The sequence below is a fragment of the Oncorhynchus nerka genome, linkage group LG25 (assembly GCF_034236695.1).
Source record: "Oncorhynchus nerka isolate Pitt River linkage group LG25, Oner_Uvic_2.0, whole genome shotgun sequence".
NCBI classification, from domain to species: Eukaryota; Metazoa; Chordata; class Actinopteri; order Salmoniformes; family Salmonidae; genus Oncorhynchus; species Oncorhynchus nerka.
The window spans coordinates 48,435,186-48,455,738 of NC_088420.1; the positions used below are offsets into that span (position 1 = coordinate 48,435,186).

At 45.4% G+C, this 20,553-nt stretch overlaps 3 protein-coding genes across 6 annotated transcripts in view; 1 reads left to right on the forward strand and 2 right to left on the reverse strand.

Annotated features, from left to right (window-relative positions):
* The window catches only part of LOC115109607 (engulfment and cell motility protein 3-like), a 34,969-nt gene extending 27,193 nt beyond the window's left edge, over window positions 1–7,776 (forward strand). The window contains exons 16-21 of the mRNA XM_029634711.2: window positions 4,189–4,352; window positions 4,838–4,950; window positions 5,174–5,278; window positions 5,476–5,555; window positions 5,700–5,780; window positions 5,997–7,776. Coding sequence (XP_029490571.1) covers window positions 4,189–4,352; window positions 4,838–4,950; window positions 5,174–5,278; window positions 5,476–5,555; window positions 5,700–5,780; window positions 5,997–6,209 — 756 coding nt within the window. The 3' untranslated portion in view covers window positions 6,210–7,776. The remainder of the gene's footprint in view (window positions 1–4,188; window positions 4,353–4,837; window positions 4,951–5,173; window positions 5,279–5,475; window positions 5,556–5,699; window positions 5,781–5,996) is intronic.
* A 150-nt stretch (window positions 7,777–7,926) lies between these two features.
* fbxl9 (F-box and leucine rich repeat protein) lies at window positions 7,927–13,818 on the reverse strand. Its single transcript, XM_029634715.2, has 8 exons — window positions 12,301–13,818; window positions 11,924–12,025; window positions 11,519–11,833; window positions 10,735–11,406; window positions 10,368–10,586; window positions 9,999–10,211; window positions 9,323–9,540; window positions 7,927–9,230 (listed from the first exon to the last, which is right to left on the reverse strand). The coding sequence occupies exons 1-8, from the start codon at window positions 12,325–12,327 to the stop codon at window positions 9,062–9,064; spliced, it is 1,935 nt and encodes a 644-aa protein (XP_029490575.1). The 5' UTR covers window positions 12,328–13,818; the 3' UTR covers window positions 7,927–9,061.
* Window positions 13,819–14,104: 286 nt separating this feature from the next.
* LOC115109609 (cyclic nucleotide-gated cation channel beta-1-like) overlaps window positions 14,105–20,553 on the reverse strand; it is a 28,022-nt gene continuing 21,573 nt past the window's right edge. For all 4 annotated transcript variants that reach the window (XM_029634717.2, XM_029634716.2, XM_029634719.2 and 1 more), the window contains 7 exons: window positions 20,304–20,463; window positions 20,124–20,221; window positions 19,937–20,020; window positions 19,667–19,785; window positions 19,403–19,549; window positions 16,261–16,447; window positions 14,105–16,163 (listed from right to left, as the gene is read on the reverse strand). In XM_029634717.2, coding sequence (XP_029490577.1) covers window positions 15,939–16,163; window positions 16,261–16,447; window positions 19,403–19,549; window positions 19,667–19,785; window positions 19,937–20,020; window positions 20,124–20,221; window positions 20,304–20,463 — 1,020 coding nt within the window. In that variant the 3' untranslated portion in view covers window positions 14,105–15,938. The remainder of the gene's footprint in view (window positions 16,164–16,260; window positions 16,448–19,402; window positions 19,550–19,666; window positions 19,786–19,936; window positions 20,021–20,123; window positions 20,222–20,303; window positions 20,464–20,553) is intronic.

The window sequence follows — 20,553 nt, forward strand, 5'->3', positions numbered from 1 at the left end:
CGTGCTAAGGTAATGTAGGAAAGACTGCTGGATGGGCCCAATCCAGGCTATTTCCATTCCAATGTTAATTACACTGGGCTCACTCAGAGAGAACTATTCATTAACACCAAAACCACACAACAGGCCCATGTTTTACAAAATGCTTTCTGGTCATAAACCCTTAACCTTTTGACCTTTTGGTTTGGAGCGAGTGTCCAGCCAGCAGGCCCTGTCATTGTGTTGCGCCCTCTGCTGCCTCCCACAATCCCATGGAGCAGGGACAATTGAGCATTAGAAGCACAAAGAGAATCCCACTCCATAGCAGAATCAGAGCGAGGGAGAAAGGTCCTTCACAATCAATTGGTTCCATCAGCAGTAATTACACAAGAGAAAAACCTCTGGACACTGACAATGGAGAGATGGACAGTGGTCAGCCACAGTGGTCAGCCATGTTAAAGAGAGAGAGGGGGGGGTACAAAGCAAAGGCATCTTATTATACCCTATTGGTATTTCTTATCTCCTTTTTTAGATTTGTTCATCCTCAAGTCAGATACTTGTTAAGTCTGATGAGAAATGTTAAGGGGATGAATGCAGAGTACTGGTGCTGAGAGAATTTGTTTACAGCTTGAAGAGTGAGTGGTATCTGTCTCCACCGTGCCTGTCTCACAGAAGATTCCACACCTCACTGTCAACAACCCATAATGAGATTCTACACTCTTAGAGACACAGGTGCCCTCTAGAACATAAAGGGTTCTTCGACTGTCTCCATAGGAGAACCCTTTGTGTATATTTGGCTTTTACTACCATGTCCCTCAGCCTCTCCTCCTCCTCTACCTCTGTTGCAGTCTCTCTGTTTCTCTCTACTCATTCTATCACAAACCCTGTCTCTTCCTCTCTTTCTCTCTCTCCCTCTTCCCTCCAATAAACCCCTAACTGTGCTGTCGATTTCCAGCCGTTAATCACTCCTGGCAACACGCTGCTGCCAGCTGGGTGCCTCCAACTAGGACTTTGTGTGTGTGACCCCCCCCCCCACCCCCATCACGCACTTTCCCTCCAATAACAGTCATCCTCCACACACACACACACACACACACTCTCTCTGCTGGGTTATGAGGGAACAGAGACAGCTGCTCCTCACTAAAGCTGAGGTAAACGTCTCCTGTACTGGGGTTCTCCTCTTTCTATTGGTTAAAGCAGAGGAGTGATGGCGGGGGGGCCGACAGGGTGTGAGTGACTATCAGGGTGTCTGTTTACAAAATAACCTCATCTCTGGACTGCTGATGCCATAAAGGTGATACTCACTCTTATCCCTCTATCCGCTGTCCTCTCTGTTTCGCTCCTCTCATATTTCTTTTTTTTCTCTCGACTGTGGAACTAACATTGTTGGCCTCTGGGTTATACTTGAAAGACACAACATGGAGGTGAGATACTCTATTTGGATTCATTAGTCATTTCTACGTGGTCTTTACACAGTATGTGAATAATGTTGTTACACAGGATTATACCTGGGGGCATTTTGAGGGAGGTGTTTGAGGGAAAGCTTTGTTTTGTTCCAAGTACATGACGGTCTCAATTTTAGTTACAGTTTTAGTGCCATTCTCCTTGGATGTGTTGTTGTAAATATATTTTTCTCTGCCTACATGGATAAATACATGTTATATTACATTGGCTATTACGTATTAGTATGGTTTAGAGCTCTTTGAATACTATAAAGCGCGGTGTAATGTAGTTGCTGTGTTGTAGGATACCGATGATCGAATTCTGTGTTTTTAATATAGAATCTTTTTTTTGCAGTCACTGGTTGTACAGTTTTTAGTAATATGTACAGAATGTTTTAAAAACATACCTGTTAATCCTCGTTGATTGAAGAGGTGAATTATTCCTTCCTGCTGCATAAGGAGGGTTGGCAAACCAGGTCCGTGGTCTGAAGCGCAATTTCTCCTGTGTGGTTGGGTTATGCCAAACTGTCCAAATCTCAGGGGGAGATGAATGTTCCCCGGGTTTATTTCTGGTTTATGCAGGATTCTGCACTATTAATTGAAGTGTGTGTATTTCAGAATTGCCAATGTGATTTCCTGAATATGGTGATAGATAATTTAATTTGTGTAATTATGCCATTCATTTGTGATTGGTTGTAATGGTATGGTCCTTGTGGAAGTATCCCAGCTACTATACTTAAGCTGTGTCGGTCCTGTCTTGGTAGAGAGGGGACAGGTTGCTGACAGGTATTATTGAGGCCTGGTGTTTATTGAGCTCAACCTTTTATTTATTTTCAGTCAACCCCTTGTTTATGTTTCCTGTTCTGTCCATCGTCATGTTTATTTTGTTTGTACATAGGTGTACAATAGTTTTGGTGTCTCTTCTCCACAAATAAAAGGCCACTCCTGGGCACTGCACTAGGTCCATTTTGTCTGCCTCCTCACTGAAACCTCCACTGCTAGGTGCGGTCTCCATTTTGTTTTTGTTTTTTTGTTTAACTAGGAAGGTCAGTTAAGAACAAATTCTTACTTACAATAACTGGCTACCGGGGAACTGCCTTGTTCAGGGGCGGAATGACAGATTTTTACCTTGTCAGTTCGGGGATTCGACCACTAGGCTACCTGCCGCCCCACTAGGCTACCTGCTGTCCATTACTCTGAGACAGGAACACACTCACACCCTTTAAACCCCCCTATGCTCTGTTGAGACCACTCTTTCAAGTCACCGTGATCTCTTCTAGCCATGGTAGCCTAAATAATGTGCAACTGGGCATTTTTATACATAACCCTAAGCATGATGGGATGTTTTTTAATGGCTTAATCAACTCAGGAACCACACCTGTGTGGAAGCACCTGCTTTCAACATACTTTGTATCCCTCATTTGCTCAAGTGTTTCCTTTTATTTAGGCAGTTACCTGTATTTTGTTATGTTTTGCATTCTATTACCTCAAATTTTTGAGGTGGGATTATTTTAGATTGAACAAATACCGCTATGTGCCTCCATGGGTGCGGCATGCACAGCAGATACCACGTGCTCCATAGAGGATGAGTGCGCAATTGCTGAACATTGTTTTCTCCATAGATAGTGGGCTCTCCATGGATACTGTAATTCGGAGCCTGCTTCATGGGTCATGGTTATTGTGTGCCCAACACATCTGTACGTACAGTACCATTTCATTAAAGTCCTCCAAACTGGTGCTGCTGTACATTGGAGGAGGGTGGTGGGGGTGGGGGGGGATATGGGGTTACCATGGATACTGTAATTCGGAGCCTGCTTCATGGGTCATGGTTATTGTGTGCCCAACACATCTGTACGTACAGTACCATTTCATTAAAGTCCTCCAAACTGGTGCTGCTGTACATTGGAGGAGGAGGGTGGTGGGGGTGGGGGGGATATGGGGTTACCATGGATACTGTAATTCGGAGCCTGCTTCATGGGTCATGGTTATTGTGTGCCCAACACATCTGTACGTACAGTACCATTTCATTAAAGTCCTCCAAACTGGTGCTGCTGTACATTGGAGGAGGGTGGTGGGGGGGGGGATATGGGGTTACCATGATGCACAAACAAATGACATTCCCATGGCGACGGCTGCTTGGTGTCAAGTGCAGTGTCATTGAGAGACACTCAGAGTATGGCCACACTGAGATAAAGGGAGAGAGAGACCAAGGGGAGGAAAGAGTGAGTGTGGGGGGGGGGGGGTTGGTTTGGTTTTAGTTTGGTTTGGTGTGTTCTCATAGATTTCTTTGAGGGATTTTGAAACTGTGGCTGCAGTTAGTAGAGAGAAACACCAGATTTTCCTCTCACTCACTCACTCACTCACTCTCACTCTCACACACCCTACCGTATTTCCTCCTTCCTGTGCTTTGTCATGTGGCCTTCGCCTCAGAGAACTCATGTTTTGGGGGGCCCGAGGTCAAGCCTTGTCTGAGTTTGTAAGCGTCACTGTGCCCAGCAGAGCAAAGAGCGGGAACAGTCTGCTTTCTCTCAACTCAAACCCACATTCACACGATAGCTAGCTACTGAAATATATGAAAACATACAGTACATACACTAAAACTTTAACTTTAATATAGCTCACTGGTTCCCAGATGTTTTTGCTTTGACCCACCCAAGGGCTTTTGAATTCTCTTGTTTACCCACCAGAGAAACCATGTCTATAGCCATAACATAGCTGGTATGTTTTCCCTTTAAATAATCAAATGTTGACTGATTCTGTCCATCTGTAGGTAATGCAGGTTGTGCGTGAACAGATCACCAGGACTCTGTCCAGTAAGCCCACGTCTCTGGAGCTGTTTAAGAACAAGGTGAATGCCCTGAACTACAGTGAGATCCTCAAACTACGCCAGACGGAGCGGCTGCACCAAGAAGAGACCCTCGCCCCGCCTGTATTGTAAGTCCTTAAATTGTTCAGCAGAATCTTTTTCTTGCTCTCTCTAACACACACACACACACACACAACCCTTGTAAGCCTGTACTTCCTCCAATGACCCCTAGAGGACAGGGATCAGCCCCTTTTAGTGTATGTATACTTACACCTGTATTCGTACCATTTGTCTCTGGTCCAGAGTATTTTTCACCCCTATGGAATCAGAATCAGTGTTGTTGCTATCCTCTGCGTCTGCCCTGTTTGTCACCAAACAGCTTGGAAATGTCATGTGACCCCCCCCATCACAGGTCCACAACCCATTCTACACATTCCCAGTCAACCAAGTAGCACTGATCCTACCTACTTGTCCTCGTCCTATCTGATCCGTATCTATTCAAGTGTCTGACCTTCTAATACGGCAAATAAAGCTCATCGAAATGAATCATGTTGAGTGCGTCATGGTACTTGCGGTGGGCGTGACTCTCTACCCCCCCTCCCCCCCTCTGTAGAGAGCTGAAGGAGCGTCTGAGGCCAGAGCTGTTGGAGTTGATTCGCCAGCAGAGACTGAACCGCCTGTGTCAGGGAACCCTCTTCCGCAAGATCAGCAGCCGACGCAGACAGGGTGAGACCACTCGCACCTTTGTGAGAGGGGTAGACAGGTTAAGAGCATACGCGTTAGAACTCGAGAGGTATAAGTATAGGGGGAAGCTGGACAGCACGACGCGGTGAAACATAGGGAGACTAATGAAGGACGGTAGACGAAGAGATAGCTGGCCTTTCTTACACCATGCTGCCGATTAAAAAAATAATAATAATAATATTTGTTTTATTATTGGTCATTTCAGATAAGTTGTGGCACTGTCGCCTATCGCCCAATCACAAAGTCCTGCACTTTGGCGACGTGGAGGAGGAAACAGAAACACCCACCATCGAGAGTCTCCAGGAGAAGAGTGAGTTATTACTCACAGCAATATACTCTTCCACTGTAGCCTTGACACTGCCTTGACCAAAGAGATTCTATTAAATTAGTGTTGTCGCCCCTAATTCTATGGCCTCGACACTGAAATGACATCGCGCTCTGTCATTGGCTCTGTGTACGAAGCTGAGGGGTGCCGGTAGACCTGCTCTTCCTCTTTTTCTCTGGCAGTTCCTGTGGCAGATATCAAAGCGCTGCTGACGGGGAAAGACTGCCCTCACATGAAGGAGCACAAGGGCAAACAGACCAAGGTTAGTGCACCATCATCACCAGCACCACTTTCCCTACCGACAACAGCCCCTGAACACTCCCTCTTCCCTACCCCGCCCCGACTTCCTCTTTCACACTATGTACCTGGCCCTCCATAAACGGCATTGTGCTGTGTCCTTCTGCAGGAAGTGTTGGCACTGGCGTTCAGCGTCACGTATGATGTGGAGGAGTACAGCCTCAACTTTATCGCCTCATCCAGAACCGACGTGAGTAGTGATGTCATGTCACAGGAGTATCTGTACTCCTTCACATAGATAATTCTCTCTCTCTCTCTTTTCCCAGAGTTAAATCCTACATCTTTATCGCTCGCTCTTTCTCGTCCCTCTTAATTTAAATTAAACTTGGTGTGGAAAGGTTAAAACGCATACATTACCAAAGTAAACATGATCGAATAACAAAGGTGATCTCTGTGTCACTCTCAGTTCTGCCTGTGGACGGATGGACTGAGCGTGCTCCTGGGACGGGACATGAGCAGTGAGTGCATGAGGAGCGAGCTGGAGACCCTGCTCTCCATGGAGATCAAGCTCCGCCTCCTGGATCTGGAGAACGTGCCCATCCCAGACAGTGCCCCGCCGGTGCCCAAACCCCCCAGCAACTTCAACTTCTGCTATGACTTCAGCCAGGCTGAGCAGTAGTCCATGGCAGGGCAGAGGAGTAGACCTGGGGCCTGTTCAGGAGGATGTAACGTTACAGAATGCTCAGCTAGAAATGTATGAATTAGAACAGATATGGTCTTGTCGTCTGTAAAATAGGCAAATGTTTCAGCTCTATTCATTATATTTCTATTTGCAACGTTCGGAATGTTTCATGTCATTAAATGCACCCTAGTAACGACCAAGCCTGTAGACGTCTACACAGCAGGAGTGGACATGGAGGACTGGATTGACAAATCTAATGCGTAGGCTAAGGTTTCATCTTATATGAGCGGAATCGAGGCTGAAGACTATTCCTTGGGTTCTATAGGAGTGGTCAAGTGTATTGTAACTGTACAGTGAGAGTGTTTTCTGTTGTTGGATCGATCCAGATGGCTTATGACCAGGCTGCAGCGGGAAGGCTTTAGGTTTACTTCAGTCCTCCGCTCCATGGCTCCAGTCCTCCACGCTCCTCTGTACATTGTCTTTAGGCGGAGAGTTCATTTTTCATTTTTGCCATATCCATGTTTGTTTTTCTACTTTTCTCGGGTGTGATTTTCTTTAAACTGAAAGCTTTGTGAGGCAGGATGCATGACATCCCTTCTGAAGGTACTCAACCCAAGGACTGAGACAGAACAGAGCCAAATACATATTTGTGGGTATATACTGTATATGGCTCGGAGAGAGAATCCCTTTGATTTCTGACATTGTACTTACCGACCTACTCAAACAGAATCCCTACTCCCTGTTCTAAAATGGTACTTTAATGAGTTGAAGAAACAAGAAAACATACTCTGGCTCCAAGCCTATTCAAATCCCTATTTATAATATATTAAATTCTATTTTTAAGTGTGTGCAGATAGTATTTGAATGAGTTCCATTGGCTCACGAGGAGCACTTTAAATAGAATACCTCAGAGAGCTTCCCATGGACTGGTTTTGATGATGGATTGATCTTTTGTACTTTTTATGGAAGGTCGTTTAGGTTTGATGGCTGTTGTTCAAACGGTTCTCTTAGGCAACAGGGTTTTATTGCGCAAAGAACTTGATCAACGGTGCAGCCAACTGACATATTGCTTTTATGGTACATTTAACAGATGACGTAGCGAAGGTACAGATAACTGTTGTGTGTCACACAGTATGTATCGCTGCTATTAATTGTTGTCCTGGTAAAGTTTTTTTGCTCCAGAGTTTGTCAAAGGCAATTATTATAGGTGCATTATGAATGTCAGGCCATAACAAATGAATATTAGTTCAATATTGATGTTATTTTAGGGTACTTTATTTCCATGACTGAATGATCCTGACAGATAAATTTGACCTCATACTGTACAACAGTAAACAAGTCCTGTCAGTATGATGACCCTTCAACTTTTCATATTCCAAATCTCATCGGCCAATGAATAATAATAGGTTTTTGTAGCCAGCTAACAATCATAAATTGAGCTGGAGTTTGAGGTGATTTTGCTATTCATTGCATGTCTGTTCATGTTACCACCTAATCTCCATGGTAACCCCTAACATGCTTTACAAAGATCAAGGTTGACACGAATAAATATGATTTATACAAATTGTCCTTGTCTAGCTTGGTTTATGGTCTGGCGGAATCCTAGGAAGAAACAAGCCTATTGTACTCATGATTCTAAGCAAGAGATAAGCATACATTTATTGAAACTATATCTTACATTTTTAAAGAAACGTAACAATTTTGCTTCCTTCAGTGGCAGTGTTAAATTAAGTTTAATACAAAATTACATTAAGCCAGCTAAACAAAAGTGATGAATACATATCAATATTTCTTAGTGTGGCCATTTAAGAATGAACAACATGACGAGATCTGGTTCTGAGATCAACTACAGGGTGCTTTTTAAATCCGAGCACATCTTCTAGGCCAGTTAAAGGTTTGTGCAGCATCTACTGATTTGGTCCCTCAGCTCCATAAACCAGACACATTCTAATCAAACAAACCTCGAGATTAACAGTGACCTTATATCGCACAGTTTACACCAGCGATGGGGGTGGGAGGCCACAAAAAAATAAAAATAATTTGAGGGTCCACAGTCACATCCATAGACTAACCAATTAATTTTTTTTTTAAATGCTGACATGAACTAATTGAGTGACTGATGCACAACCACATTTTGAAATTGCACCTTGTGTATTCTATTATTCTAACTCAACAGCAGTGGATGCTGCCGAGGGGAGAACGGCTCATAATAATGGCTGGAACGCTGCAAATGGAATGGCATCAAACGCCTGGAAACCATGTGTTAGATGCCTGTCCTCCCCAATTAAGGTACCACTAACCAACCTGTGTTCAACAGTATACCTGACAATTCTTATTTTTTGTGTGGGCCTGCATTCCGACAGTTGCCCACCCCTGGCATACACCGAAGGAGGACTTTAAGGGCCGGTTTCTCAGACTCCCATTAATCTTGGTCCTAGACTAGATGGACATTTGCAGATTCTCCAATGAGAATGATTTTTAATTCATCAAAGACTTAATTTGAGTCTAAGACACTGGCCATATGGGTCCTTACCGAGTAATACATACACCCCATATTAGGGTTTACAGGGGTTAGAACTAAGAATTACTGGATCTAATACAAATAAACTCTGGATAATAAGAGCAGGTACTGAATTGTGAGTCAAGCAGAACGTTTCTGGATCATTTTTTGTTGTTGGGGACATTCAACGTATCAGACGGTTGTGACTAAATTGAGTAGAGCTCCGACCAGAAGTTACTTTTCGTAGCAGGTTAGGAGAACATTTTAGCTAACCTTAACATCATTCTCCTAACCTGGTACGAAAAAGTACCTTCTAGTCGTAGTTGTATTCCACCTAGTCAGAACCCTATCAGAGTGTGAGGGTCAGGTCAGCTCCGCCCACAAAGCGGCAGTGGACATTCTCTAGGAAGGGCAGCTGGGATTGGAGGAGGTCCACTGTTGTTATGGAGATGTCTTTACACATGGAGATGTCCAGCGTCCGCAATCTCTTACAGTGTTGGACGAGCATGGAGAGAGACCTGTGGGAGCACGAGTTCACTGCTGTCAAACACTGATACACAGATAACACAGTCTGTCTCTCTGGGGTTCTGTGTGTGTGTGTGTCTCTCACCTATCTGTGACTGCGTCGCAGCAGGACAGATAGAGGTGCTGCAGCCTGGCGAGGTAGGGGGCGGCGCGGGCGATACCCTGGTCACTGATCTGGGGGCAGTGGCTGAGTGCCAGGCTGGTGAGGCTGCGGCAGTGGTAGGCCACCGACGCCAGGCTGTCATCACTGATCTCAGGCAGCATGGAGAGAGAGAGGCGCTGGAGGTCTGGATAACGCAGCACCTGCTCACAACAATTGCCCGGTTAACTTATAGGGAAATTGTTAAACTTCATATTCATCATATCTAGTACCACTCCATCATCATGTGAAAATGGCACATTTCTATGTTTTGTAGGGGGGGGGGGGGAGATAAGAGGAAGCTAAGTATTTCCAAAGACGGCATCAAACAATTAGTAGGCAATGCCTACTCAAAATGGTTTATATGAAAAATAAACAAAATAAAATTCACACAACGCACACCGATGATGTTGCTACAAAACAGAGAAGAGCGTCATTTCCACATATGTTGATGTTGGGTTGGTGCTGGAGATGATGAATATTACGTTTTTTTTTAAATATATATTTTATGTTCCTTTAATGGAGTGTTTCCGAACCGGACCAGGAAAAGCTAAGGGCCCTGATAAATAACCTAAAACTCCTTGCCCTAACCATAGCCTGTATATTCTCATGGTAGACCAACCTGTGTGATGCTGCTGTCAGTGAGTTTGGAGCAGGCAGACAGGTCGAGCTCCTGGAGGCTCCTGAGGGCCAGCAGTGAGGACCCGTCCTGTTCCTTGAACACCCCCAGGTCCTCGTCCGTCACCAGCCGGGGCTTCTCCTGGAAGGGCATGCTGGGAGGCCGGAAGAAACCCATATTTCCAAAAGTACGGGTGAAGCTGGGCCCCTTGTCCTCCTACAAAGCCAGGGTGAGAGGTTGAAGGTCAGGGGCGCACGGTCGTAGTAAGCTACAGTGGTGGTAACATGAATATAAGCGAAGTCAAGACCAGCTAGTCTGCTTATATCCTATTCCCGAGACATCTAGACTTTTCCCTACCCAGCCCTCTCTCACCATTTCCTTGCTGGGCTCACACTCCTTGGTGAGCTCCACCATGCCCAGCAGGCCCCAGTCTGTGATCTCCTTGCACCAGCCCAGTCGTAGCACCACCAGCCCGGGCAGGTAGGTGGCGATAGCACGCACGCTCAGGTCTGTGAGGTAGACGCAGGAGGTGAGGTCCAGCTCCCGCAAACTGGAGCCCAGCAGCCGAGCCAGAGAGAACACAGCCAGATCCTGGGAGAGAGATGGGAAACAAAGGAACATAAGGGATGATGTCCTGATAAACATTTCATTCTATAAAAGAGAAATCCTGAAAGAGTCAGGTAAAACAGCTCTGGTAAAGTCATAGTAATGTGAGGGAGAGAGCAGCACACACACTGACCCTGATATAGGTGCAGCTCTTGAAGCTGAGTGTCTCCAACCGTGCCCTGGGCTCCAGGGCAGAGAGCCCTTTCACTATCTCAGCCCCACTGACATGCAGGCACTCAGACAGATCCAGGTTCCTCAGCTCCGGCAGCATCATCAGGTCGGCCAGCCCTTTATCCGTCATCCTCCAGTCCCGGGACAGAGAGAGGAACCGGAGGCCCTTCAGGCTCAGGGCCACAGCCAGTACAGCCCGGCTGGTGAGCTCTGTACAGGCGCTGAGGTCCAGGATCCGGAGGCCAGGCTGGTGCTTGCAGAGCACCTCCACAGAGTAGTCGGTCAGCTCCTTGCAGCCCCGCAGACGCAGCTCCTCTAGAGACAGGCCCCCTACCTGGGCCACGGAGCGCAGCGACTCTGGGGTGATGCTAGTTCTGCTCAGGTCCAGCCCCCTCACGGTGGAGGCCTGCTCCTGCAGCAGCCTGCGGAGGTTACGTAGGGAGAGCAGGGCAGAGGAGTCAGGCCCCACGGGGCAGCCACGGTACGGGTCAAACTCAAAGGCGATGTGGCAGCCGGCCAGGGAGAGACGGCGAAGTCTGAGAGTGCAGCCTGTGAGTCGGTTGAAAGTGAGATCTGATAGATAGCGCAGGTCAGAGAGATCCAGCTCCTCAAGACCTGCTAAAGCTACCCCCACCTAGGAAAAGGACAAACATTTTTTTTAAACTGGCATGTGTAAAAATACAATAAAAAAAAATATTAGAAAAGGAATACTCATCATCATCTCCAGCCTACAGGGTCTGTCTGACCTGCTGGCGGTGCTCTTCTTTGGACAGGAAGGCTCCAGACATGAAGAGGCTGTCCAGGCCACGGAGGTCAAGCCTGCGCAGGGCGGTCAGGTGGGGCAGCAGGGCCAGGAGGGAAGACTCGGTCACGCTGCTTCCTGGCAGGGCCAGGCTCTCCAGCCGAGGGCCTAGATGGAGCCCTATCTCCTGAAGCACAGCCCGGGACATACTGGACCCATCCAGATGGCTTATGACCAGGCTGCAGCGGGAACGCCTACTCAGGCCCCGGATCAGATCCAGGGAGGAGATAGAGGCTGGGAACTTGAAGGTGTCATTCCTCTGGAAAATGGAGTCAAAGTTAGGATTAGGTTGTTAGTGAGATTGATGAAATTTGTGAGATTAAGGGTAAATTGTGTAATAGAGTAGTACCTGAAATTGGAGGTCTTGGCTCGCATCATACCAGCTCCAGCACACCAGAGAGGCTTCCTTCCTGTCTGATGCTTTGAGGAAACTTAGGATGTAGGTGACGATCTAGACAGAAAGTTGATTGGACCACCAGGTCTTTTACAACAGTTCTATCATAGTGCCATGCATAAGGAAATTGATCAAATAAGGTGTGCCATTTAAATAAAAAAAATCAGTGCATTATAACTTGCTAGCTAGTTAGTTAACATCTATTGTGCTGGTAGTAACATATCAAGTTGTTGACGCAACCGTGCTAGTCAGGACACCCAATGCATTGACAACCACAGTGACACCAACTGTTATTTTATGAAGCAGGCTACTAGCCTATTTGCTAGTCTTACCTCAAGAGGTAACTCAGGCGTTTCCATGATTATTTCTCACATCCCCAGTCACATCCTTGGATTACAAGATGGAGTGTATAGTCCATTATATTGATCATGTCAATATCTGTCAAGCATTTTCAATTCCGATGTTCGCTGATGAGCTAGCTACGACATCAAGTGCTGTCAGCTAACTAACGTGAACGGTAGCTCTCCAGCTAGCTAGCGTCCTCTCGGGCTAGTTTAGTTAATCATTACATTAGCTAGCGATCTTCAATCGTGCTAGTTTCATTCATTCATTCACGTCGCAATCAGACCTGGTTCGCCAAGTTGAGCTCTTTTGATGCATTTCAATTCTCACTTCAACAGTTATTTAATTTAGAGCACGAAGATGTCATCACCCTCTTCACTTTGCCAGCGCCACAGATGGTCCCTCAGCTGACTGCAGATCAAAACAAACCCTCTGACGTAACACTAAAACCAGGAGCTTCTTCTTAGGGATCGGGGTAGGATTATTCTTCTTTTATGGAAGATTGGCAATCGCACAATTGAATGTGCATTCTGCCACCTACTGTGCGGGATTGAAACAGGATTCCCCAAAAATGTAACGAAATACAAAAACTACAACACAATAAATGAACAACTTTTCTGTAAAAAAAAACACACACAAAAAAAACATCTGATCCCTACAGGCTCAAGGGGAACCTGGGAGGGCGGGTCTTCCGGCGCCAGTACCCCAAGCAAGTCTTCAGATGTAAAATCCTTAAATCCCCAAAACTTTTCTACCGCAGCCACGATAATTTCTTTGAAACGTGTGTGTAACAGTTTAGAACTGTGGCAACGAATGCCACAAAATCCACCTTTTTAACACACAGGGTATATTTTGCCTGGCATCAAACATTTACCACAGGCTGCGGTGCGTCCACTACCATCACTTGTTTTCTCAATTATTTTAATCGCCTCCGCATAGGAGATTCGATTTATCTCGCTAACTTTTGCTACCTCAATCTTCTTCATCCCTCCTCCTTCTACACACCGTCCTTCAATTATACTCTGTCCGTCTGCACACACTTGAAACATGGCGAAATCCTTTACAATTCTTACACTGCAATGGTATGGGAACGAAAGCTCTTACAGCGTATCCGGAAGAAAAAAAACAAGCTTCACACGCGTATGTATTTGCTCTTCATCAAAAAACAACAGGATTGAAATAATTTATTTTTCTCCATTCACCCAACGGGTCAGATGCCGGGTACCAATCACACCAGGAATTCTCTTCAGGGAGTCAACATGAACATTCGTTGTCACCCCTGAGATGACTCTTTTGACTGGTGCTCTACTCCGAAGTTCAAAACAAAACTTCTGTTGTCCGGATTCTTTTGAGGCTCACTGCAATCTTCCTCTGTTCGTCATAAACACAATTATTCAAAATAAGACCACTCCTGGTCACTGACATACTACACTTTTCCCAGCGCATACTTGACCATTTGACACCTACATTAAATTATCTTAAATAGTCCTGTTCCTCTAAGAAAGTGAAATAGAGCCCAAGACACAAAGGGGCTTTCAGGAAGAGGTAGTTGTTAGCTAGCTTCTTTATTATTTTATTTTCTGCGTCATTTTCAGACTCGCATCCCTGTGCAGTTTTACTCAGCTGCTAATTGTAGAGATCAAGCTAAACAGATGTATAAATTAAAACTGATTCGTTCGTGAGTTATGTTACTGTGGCGTGTCCATTTTCCATTGTAAATCTATATCTATTTCTCAAGCTTCATATCACCAGTAATATCACACAACCACACAAAGACGACAGGGATTCATTTTTAATCGCATAAGGATTTATTTGGAAAATAATCCACAAAAACATCAAACATTCATCATGGTGATATCAACGCATTCAGATTTGCTGCGTGGTGAGTCACAAATGCAATTTTTCTCAGCATGTGTTGAATGCTGCCAGCTTTTGTCACCTACACCAGTGGTTCCCAATGAGCAGTACTAAGACCTCTGGGGGTACTGGGCCTATCCACAGGGGGTACTTGAGAAGATTCATGAGACCATAGACCTACTGGTAAAAATGCACATGGGGCACTCCAGGCAGAGCAAAATTCAGTTGGTGGTACAATAACCAAAAGAGGTTGGGAACCACTGACCTACACCATACATACCATTTAAACACACACAAAAAACGTAGTCAACCAACACGATAACAATATTCACATTCAATCTACAGATTGTCTGGCAGTTTCGGTAGCTGGTTTTTAGACCCTATGTAATTCCAAGTGGGAATATAGGATCTATATAATTATGTAAAACCTTGCATTGATTTCTGAAAAACTAACACGCAAGGGTCTAAGAATTTCCCTGTGAAAACTAATGGAATATACACACCCTTTAGTTTTCCATTTACAATGTATTTACAAGCCAAGAACTTATGAAACAGCATTTGATTAACAGTATGAAACAATAATATCGTAATATCAAACTTAAAAACATGTAATGTACATGTATAGATTGTGGACATGAGTCTTCTTCTGATCTGTCAAGTTAGTAATAAAAAAAATAAGATAAACAGTCATTTTAAACATACCCCTCATGTCAAAAGCTGTTGTAACCGTTGTCATAATTTGTTCAGCTAAATTCCAAATGAATTTGTTCGCTATAGCTGTTGGCTCTAAAGTAAATCTTTGATTGTCTGGCATGGTGAACTGGCATCATACCAGCCCTGATGAAATTATTAGCTACCCTGCTTAAAAGTAAATGTTTGATTGTCTGGCATGGTGAACTGACAGCATACCAGTCTCGATTAAATAATTAGCTGCACTGCTACCTGTGCACATACAAAACAATATTTAGATTTACATGTTGACATTTGTTTACATTTTTTAAATCTAGGCCTGTACACTTTTCAACATTTACATATTTGACCCATTCACCCCAGAAACACTAAACACTACCTCAAGGGCCATGAAAAATAAGGCAAAAATAACATATTCCATTGAACAAAACTCTATAAACAACTGGTCATCTTTACAAAACGTAAACATTTCTTATAAACATCAGCAAAATCTTTCCTCACATTCCAACATCTTTATAGTATTTCCCAATCACAATCCTCCCCTTGCTGAATAAATAGGAAATTAACAAAACTAGGGTTTAAGAGAAGGAATTTGTTTCCGAAAGCAGACATAACAGAAGACCTGGAGAGACACCTCCCCTCACCAACACACACACACACACACACACACATACAGCTCTACCCTGTGTGACCTCTTTGTTATCTCCGTAATGAGATGGTATGTGTCAATTATTTCTGATTGGTACATTTACCCCTGGGATTGTAAACACAAACATATAGTGCAATGTCGAAGACATCAGTTTAGCACCCGTTTCGTCATCCCTGTGGAATTAGGTAGCCTAGGCCCTATACATAAGTGTCAAGGGGATAAGACAGTCAGTGAGGTAAAAAAAAAAGAAGAAGAGTCTATAGGTATAACGGAACAGGAACTGTGACTGTGACTCCTGAGACATAATTGGATGATCTTTAGGACCCATGGCTCTTCTCTCTGGTCTTCCTCTCTGCAATAGAGTACAGAGGGATAAACAACTGCATCCATTTCTCCACATGAAGACTGCCTCTTAAAGCTTTTGGAGACAACTCATGGCTTTCTCTTTTCTTTCCTCTTCCCACTCTCTCCTGCCTCTTCTTCCGCCACGTTGTCCTGCTCCTTGGACAGCGTCTCACCTCTGTGACAATGGGAGGCGGGGCGGAGCCACGTGGAGCTGTCTGAGGTTGGGGACATGATGCTAGACTTGCGCTCTGGGTCCAGACTGGAGACTGGAGTGACTGGGGACAGGGGGGTCAGGGAGGAGGACATTGAGGGCTGTGGGGAAACGGAGAGGTTAGCTCATTCAGTGTGTGTGTGTGTAGATTGTGTGTGTATAGACAATGTGTGTGTTTTTGTACAGTGAATACCATACCTGTAGCGAAATACTGGATATGTTGGTGTTCTCCTTAATCTTTGCAAGGGTCCTTTTGAGGCCTGTTTTCTGATGAGCCATCTCCAGAGCAGCTTTGAGTAGCTTGGGTGTCTCTGTCCGAGGAGGGATCACCTGGGCCGGCTCCTTCGGAGGCTCCTTCGGCTTCTTGTCTTTTGTCAGCATATTCCTGTAGCCAGAAACATCAAACGAATCAAATCAATCAAATCAAATTGTATTTGTCATATGCGCCGAATAAAACAAGTGTAGACCTTACAGTGAAATGGTTACCTACAAGCCCTTAACGAATAATGCAGTTTTAGGAAAATTTGTGTTAAGTAAAAAATAGTCTGGGTAGCCATTTGATTAGCTGTTCCGGAGTATTTTGACTCGGGGGGAGAAGATGTTAAGAAGCCTTTTGGACCTAGACTTGGCGCTCCGGTACCACTTGCCATGCGGTAGCAGAGAGAACAGTCTATGACTAGGGTGGCTGGAGTCTTTGACAATTTTTAGGGACTTCCTCTGACACCGCCTGGTATAGAGGTCCTGGATGGCAGGAAGCTTGGCCCCAGTGATGTACTAGGCCGTACGCACTATCCTCTGTAGTGCCTTGCGGTCAGAGGTCGAGCAGTTGTCATACCAGGCAGTGATGCAACCATGCTCTCGATAGTGCAGCTTTTGAGGATCTGAGTACCCATGCCAAATCTTTTCAGTCTCCTGAGGGGGAATAGGCTTTGTCGTGCCTTCTTCACGACTGTCTTGGTGTGCTTGGACCATGATAGATTGTTGGTGATGTGGATACCAAGGAACTTGAAGCTCTCAACCTGCTCCATTGCAGCCCCGTCGATGAGAATAGGGGGGTGCTCGGTCCACCTTTTCCTGTAGTCCACAATCATCTCCTTTGTCTAATCACATTGAGGGAGAGGTTGTTATTCTGGCACCACACGGCCAGGGCTCTGACCTCCTCCCTATAGGCTATCTCATCGTTGCCGGTGATCACTGTTGTGTTGTCGGCAAACTTAATGATGGTGTTGGAGTCGTGACTGGCCATGCAGTCATGAGTGAACAGGGAGTACAGGAGGGGACTGAGCACGCACCCCTGAGGGGCCCCCGTGTTGAGGATCAGTGTGTTGTTACCTACCCTTACCACCTGGGGGCGGCCCGTCAGGAAGTCCAGGATCCAGTTCCAGAGGGAGGTTTTTTAGTCCCAGGGTCCTTAGCTTAGTAATGAGTTTCGAGGGCACTATGGTGTTGAATGCTGAGCTGTAGTCAATGAATAGCATTCTCACGTAGGTGTTCCTTTTGTCCAGGTGGGAAAGGGCAGTGTGGAGTGCAATAGAGATTGCATCATCTGTGAATTTGTTGGGGCGGTATGCAAATTGGAGTGGGTCTAGGGTTTCTGGGATAATGGTGTTGATGTGAGCCATGACCAGCCTTTCAAAGCACTTCATGGTTACAGACGTGATTGCTACGAGTCGGTAGTCATTTAGGCAGGTTACCTTAGTATTCTTGGGCACAGGGACCAATGTGTTCTGCTTGAAACATGTTGTTAATACAGACTCAGTCAGGGACAGGTTGAAAATGCCAGTGAAGACACTTGCCAGTTGGTCAGGGCATGCTCGGAGTACACGTCCTGGTAATCCGTCTGGCCCTGCGTCCTTGTGAATGTTGGCTTGTTTAAAGGTCTTACTCACATCGGCTACGGAGAGCGTGATCACACAGTCGTCCGGAACAGCTGATGCTCTCATGCATGCTTCAGTGTTGCTTGCCTCGAAGCAAGCAGAGAGGTAATTTAGCTCGCCTGGTAGGCTCTTGTCACTGGGCAGCTCGCGGCACTGCTTCTCTTTGAAGTCTGCAATAGTTTGCAAGCCCTGCCACATCCGACGAGCGTCATAGCCGGTGTAGTACGATTTAATCTTAGTCCTGTATTGACACTTTGCCTGTTTGATGGTTCGTCGGAGGGCATAGCAGGATTTCTTGTAAGCTTCCGGGTTAGAGTGTACTCCGAGCATGCCCTGACCAACTGGCAAGTGTCTTCACTGGCATTTTCAACCTGTCCCTGACTGAGCCTGTATTACCAACATGTTTCAAGCAGACCACCATAGTCCCAGGAGGATATAATTATGATCAGATTTGCCAAATGTAGAGGGCGAGGGAGAGCTTTGTGCGTGTCTTTGTGTGTGGAGTAAATGTGGTCTAGAGTTTTTTTCCCTCTGGTTGTACATTTTAAAATGCTGATAGAAATGAGGTCAAATGGATTTAAGTTTCCCTGCATTAAAGTCCCCGGCTACTAGGAGCGCTGCCTCAGGATGAGCATTTTCCTGTTTGCTTATGGTCTTATACAACTCATTGAGTGTGGTTTTAGTGCCAGCATCGGTTTGTGGTGGTAAATAGACAGCTTTAAAAAATATGGATGAAAACTCTTGGTAAATAGTGTGGTCTACAGCTTTTTATGAGATACTCTACCTCAGGCGAGCAAACCTCAAGACTTCCTTAATATTAGATTTTGTGCACCAGCTGTTGTTTACAAATATACACAGACCGCCACCCCTTGTCTTACCGGAGGTGGCTGTTCTATCTGCCGATGCAGCGTAAACCCTGCCAGCTGTATGTTATTCATGTCGTCGTTCAGCCACGTTTCGGTGAATCATAAGTTATTACTGTTTGTAATGTCCCGTTGGTAGGATATTCGTGATCGTAGCTCGTCTATTTTGTTATCCAATGATTGTACGTTAGCTAATAGGACTGATGGTATAGGCAGATTACCCACTCGCCGTCGCATCCTTACAAGGCACCCCGACCAACATCCCCAATATCTCGGTCTCTTTCTCCTGCCAATAACGGGGATGAGGGCCTTGTCGGGTGTCTGGAGTAAATCTTCCCCTTCCGACTCGTTAAAGAAAAAATCTTCGACCAGTACGAGGTGAGTCATCACTGTCCTGATATCTAGAAGCTCTTTTCGGTCATAAGAGACGGTGGAAGAAACATTATGTACAAAATAAGTTACAATTAATGCAAAAGAAATCTAATTCTTATAGTGTACTACATTATATTCTAAAAATGATGAACTTCGAGGCAGCCATAATATCAGTGGATTCCCATAAATAAATAAAGTAGGTTTTAGTCACTTTTTCCTCTCTCTCACCTGGCCTTCTTGCGGAGCAGCTTCTGAGACTCGGGGTAATGCACTAAAATCTCATTGAGGTCCTTCTTGTCCAGGATGAACAGGTTGGCGAAGCCATGAGCCACTACGTTGGCTGTTCTCCTGTTTCCTCCACCCACTGCAAGCAAGCTTTCAACCCAAAGAGAAAACATTTAAGGAGGGAAAAGTACTTTTTCCTGGATAAATGTGTGCGCTTGCTTCAGCGAAATAAAGAGCACACGTCAGACTTGACATCAGGATGCTCACCTGATTTCCCCAAACACTGACCCCGACTTCAGTGTGACAAACACGGTCTTTCCGTCTGGCCCGCCCACCACCTGCACCTCCCCGGCCTTGATGATGTACATCTCCCGTCCAACCTCGCCCTGAAACACAGAGGGGCAGTCAGACAACTGGACAGATCTCCTGTTCTTTACAGTTTGCCTTACACAAAGAACAAGGAGCAGAGTGCATACAGACAGTAAACACATTGAAAAAGAGACTCGCTAGAGAGGTGGATCTAGCTTTAGCCTTTACCTTTTTGCAGACATAGTCCCCCGGGAGGTAAACGACAGACCTCAGACTCTTTAACATGTCAAAGATCATCTGTCTGTCGCAACCCTGAAAGGGAGAAGAAAGCGTTGATCGAGAAATATAGAGAGATAAAGATCTTTAAATCTTCTGTGGTCTGAGACAGCCTGAAGAGGCCCTAAGACTTACGCACCTGGAAGAGAGAGACTTTACTGACAATGTCATAGTTGACATCCACAGCGATGTCCAGCCTCATCTTGTCTGGGAGCTGGACCAGAAGCTCCTGTTCATCTGCATAGAGACAATAACAGAGTCAACACAACACAAGACAAAGCAATGCAACACAACCCACTGAAAAGTAACATGTCCCTACCCAGCATGCCCTGGGACTGCCAGGTGTAGTTGTACCAGGTTTTGACCCGGTTTTGCACGTCTTTGGGGATACGGTAGGAGGCCATGTATTTGACAGTGTTGTCCATGCATGCTCTGTAGTACGTTTGTCCGGAAGTGGCTGCACCAACCACATCTCTCATCTGCAAGAGACGGTCATTGTCCAATCAGGAGTCGACACCAATCACAACAGCCATTGACAACAGTTTAATCAGCTTATAATAGCACAAATG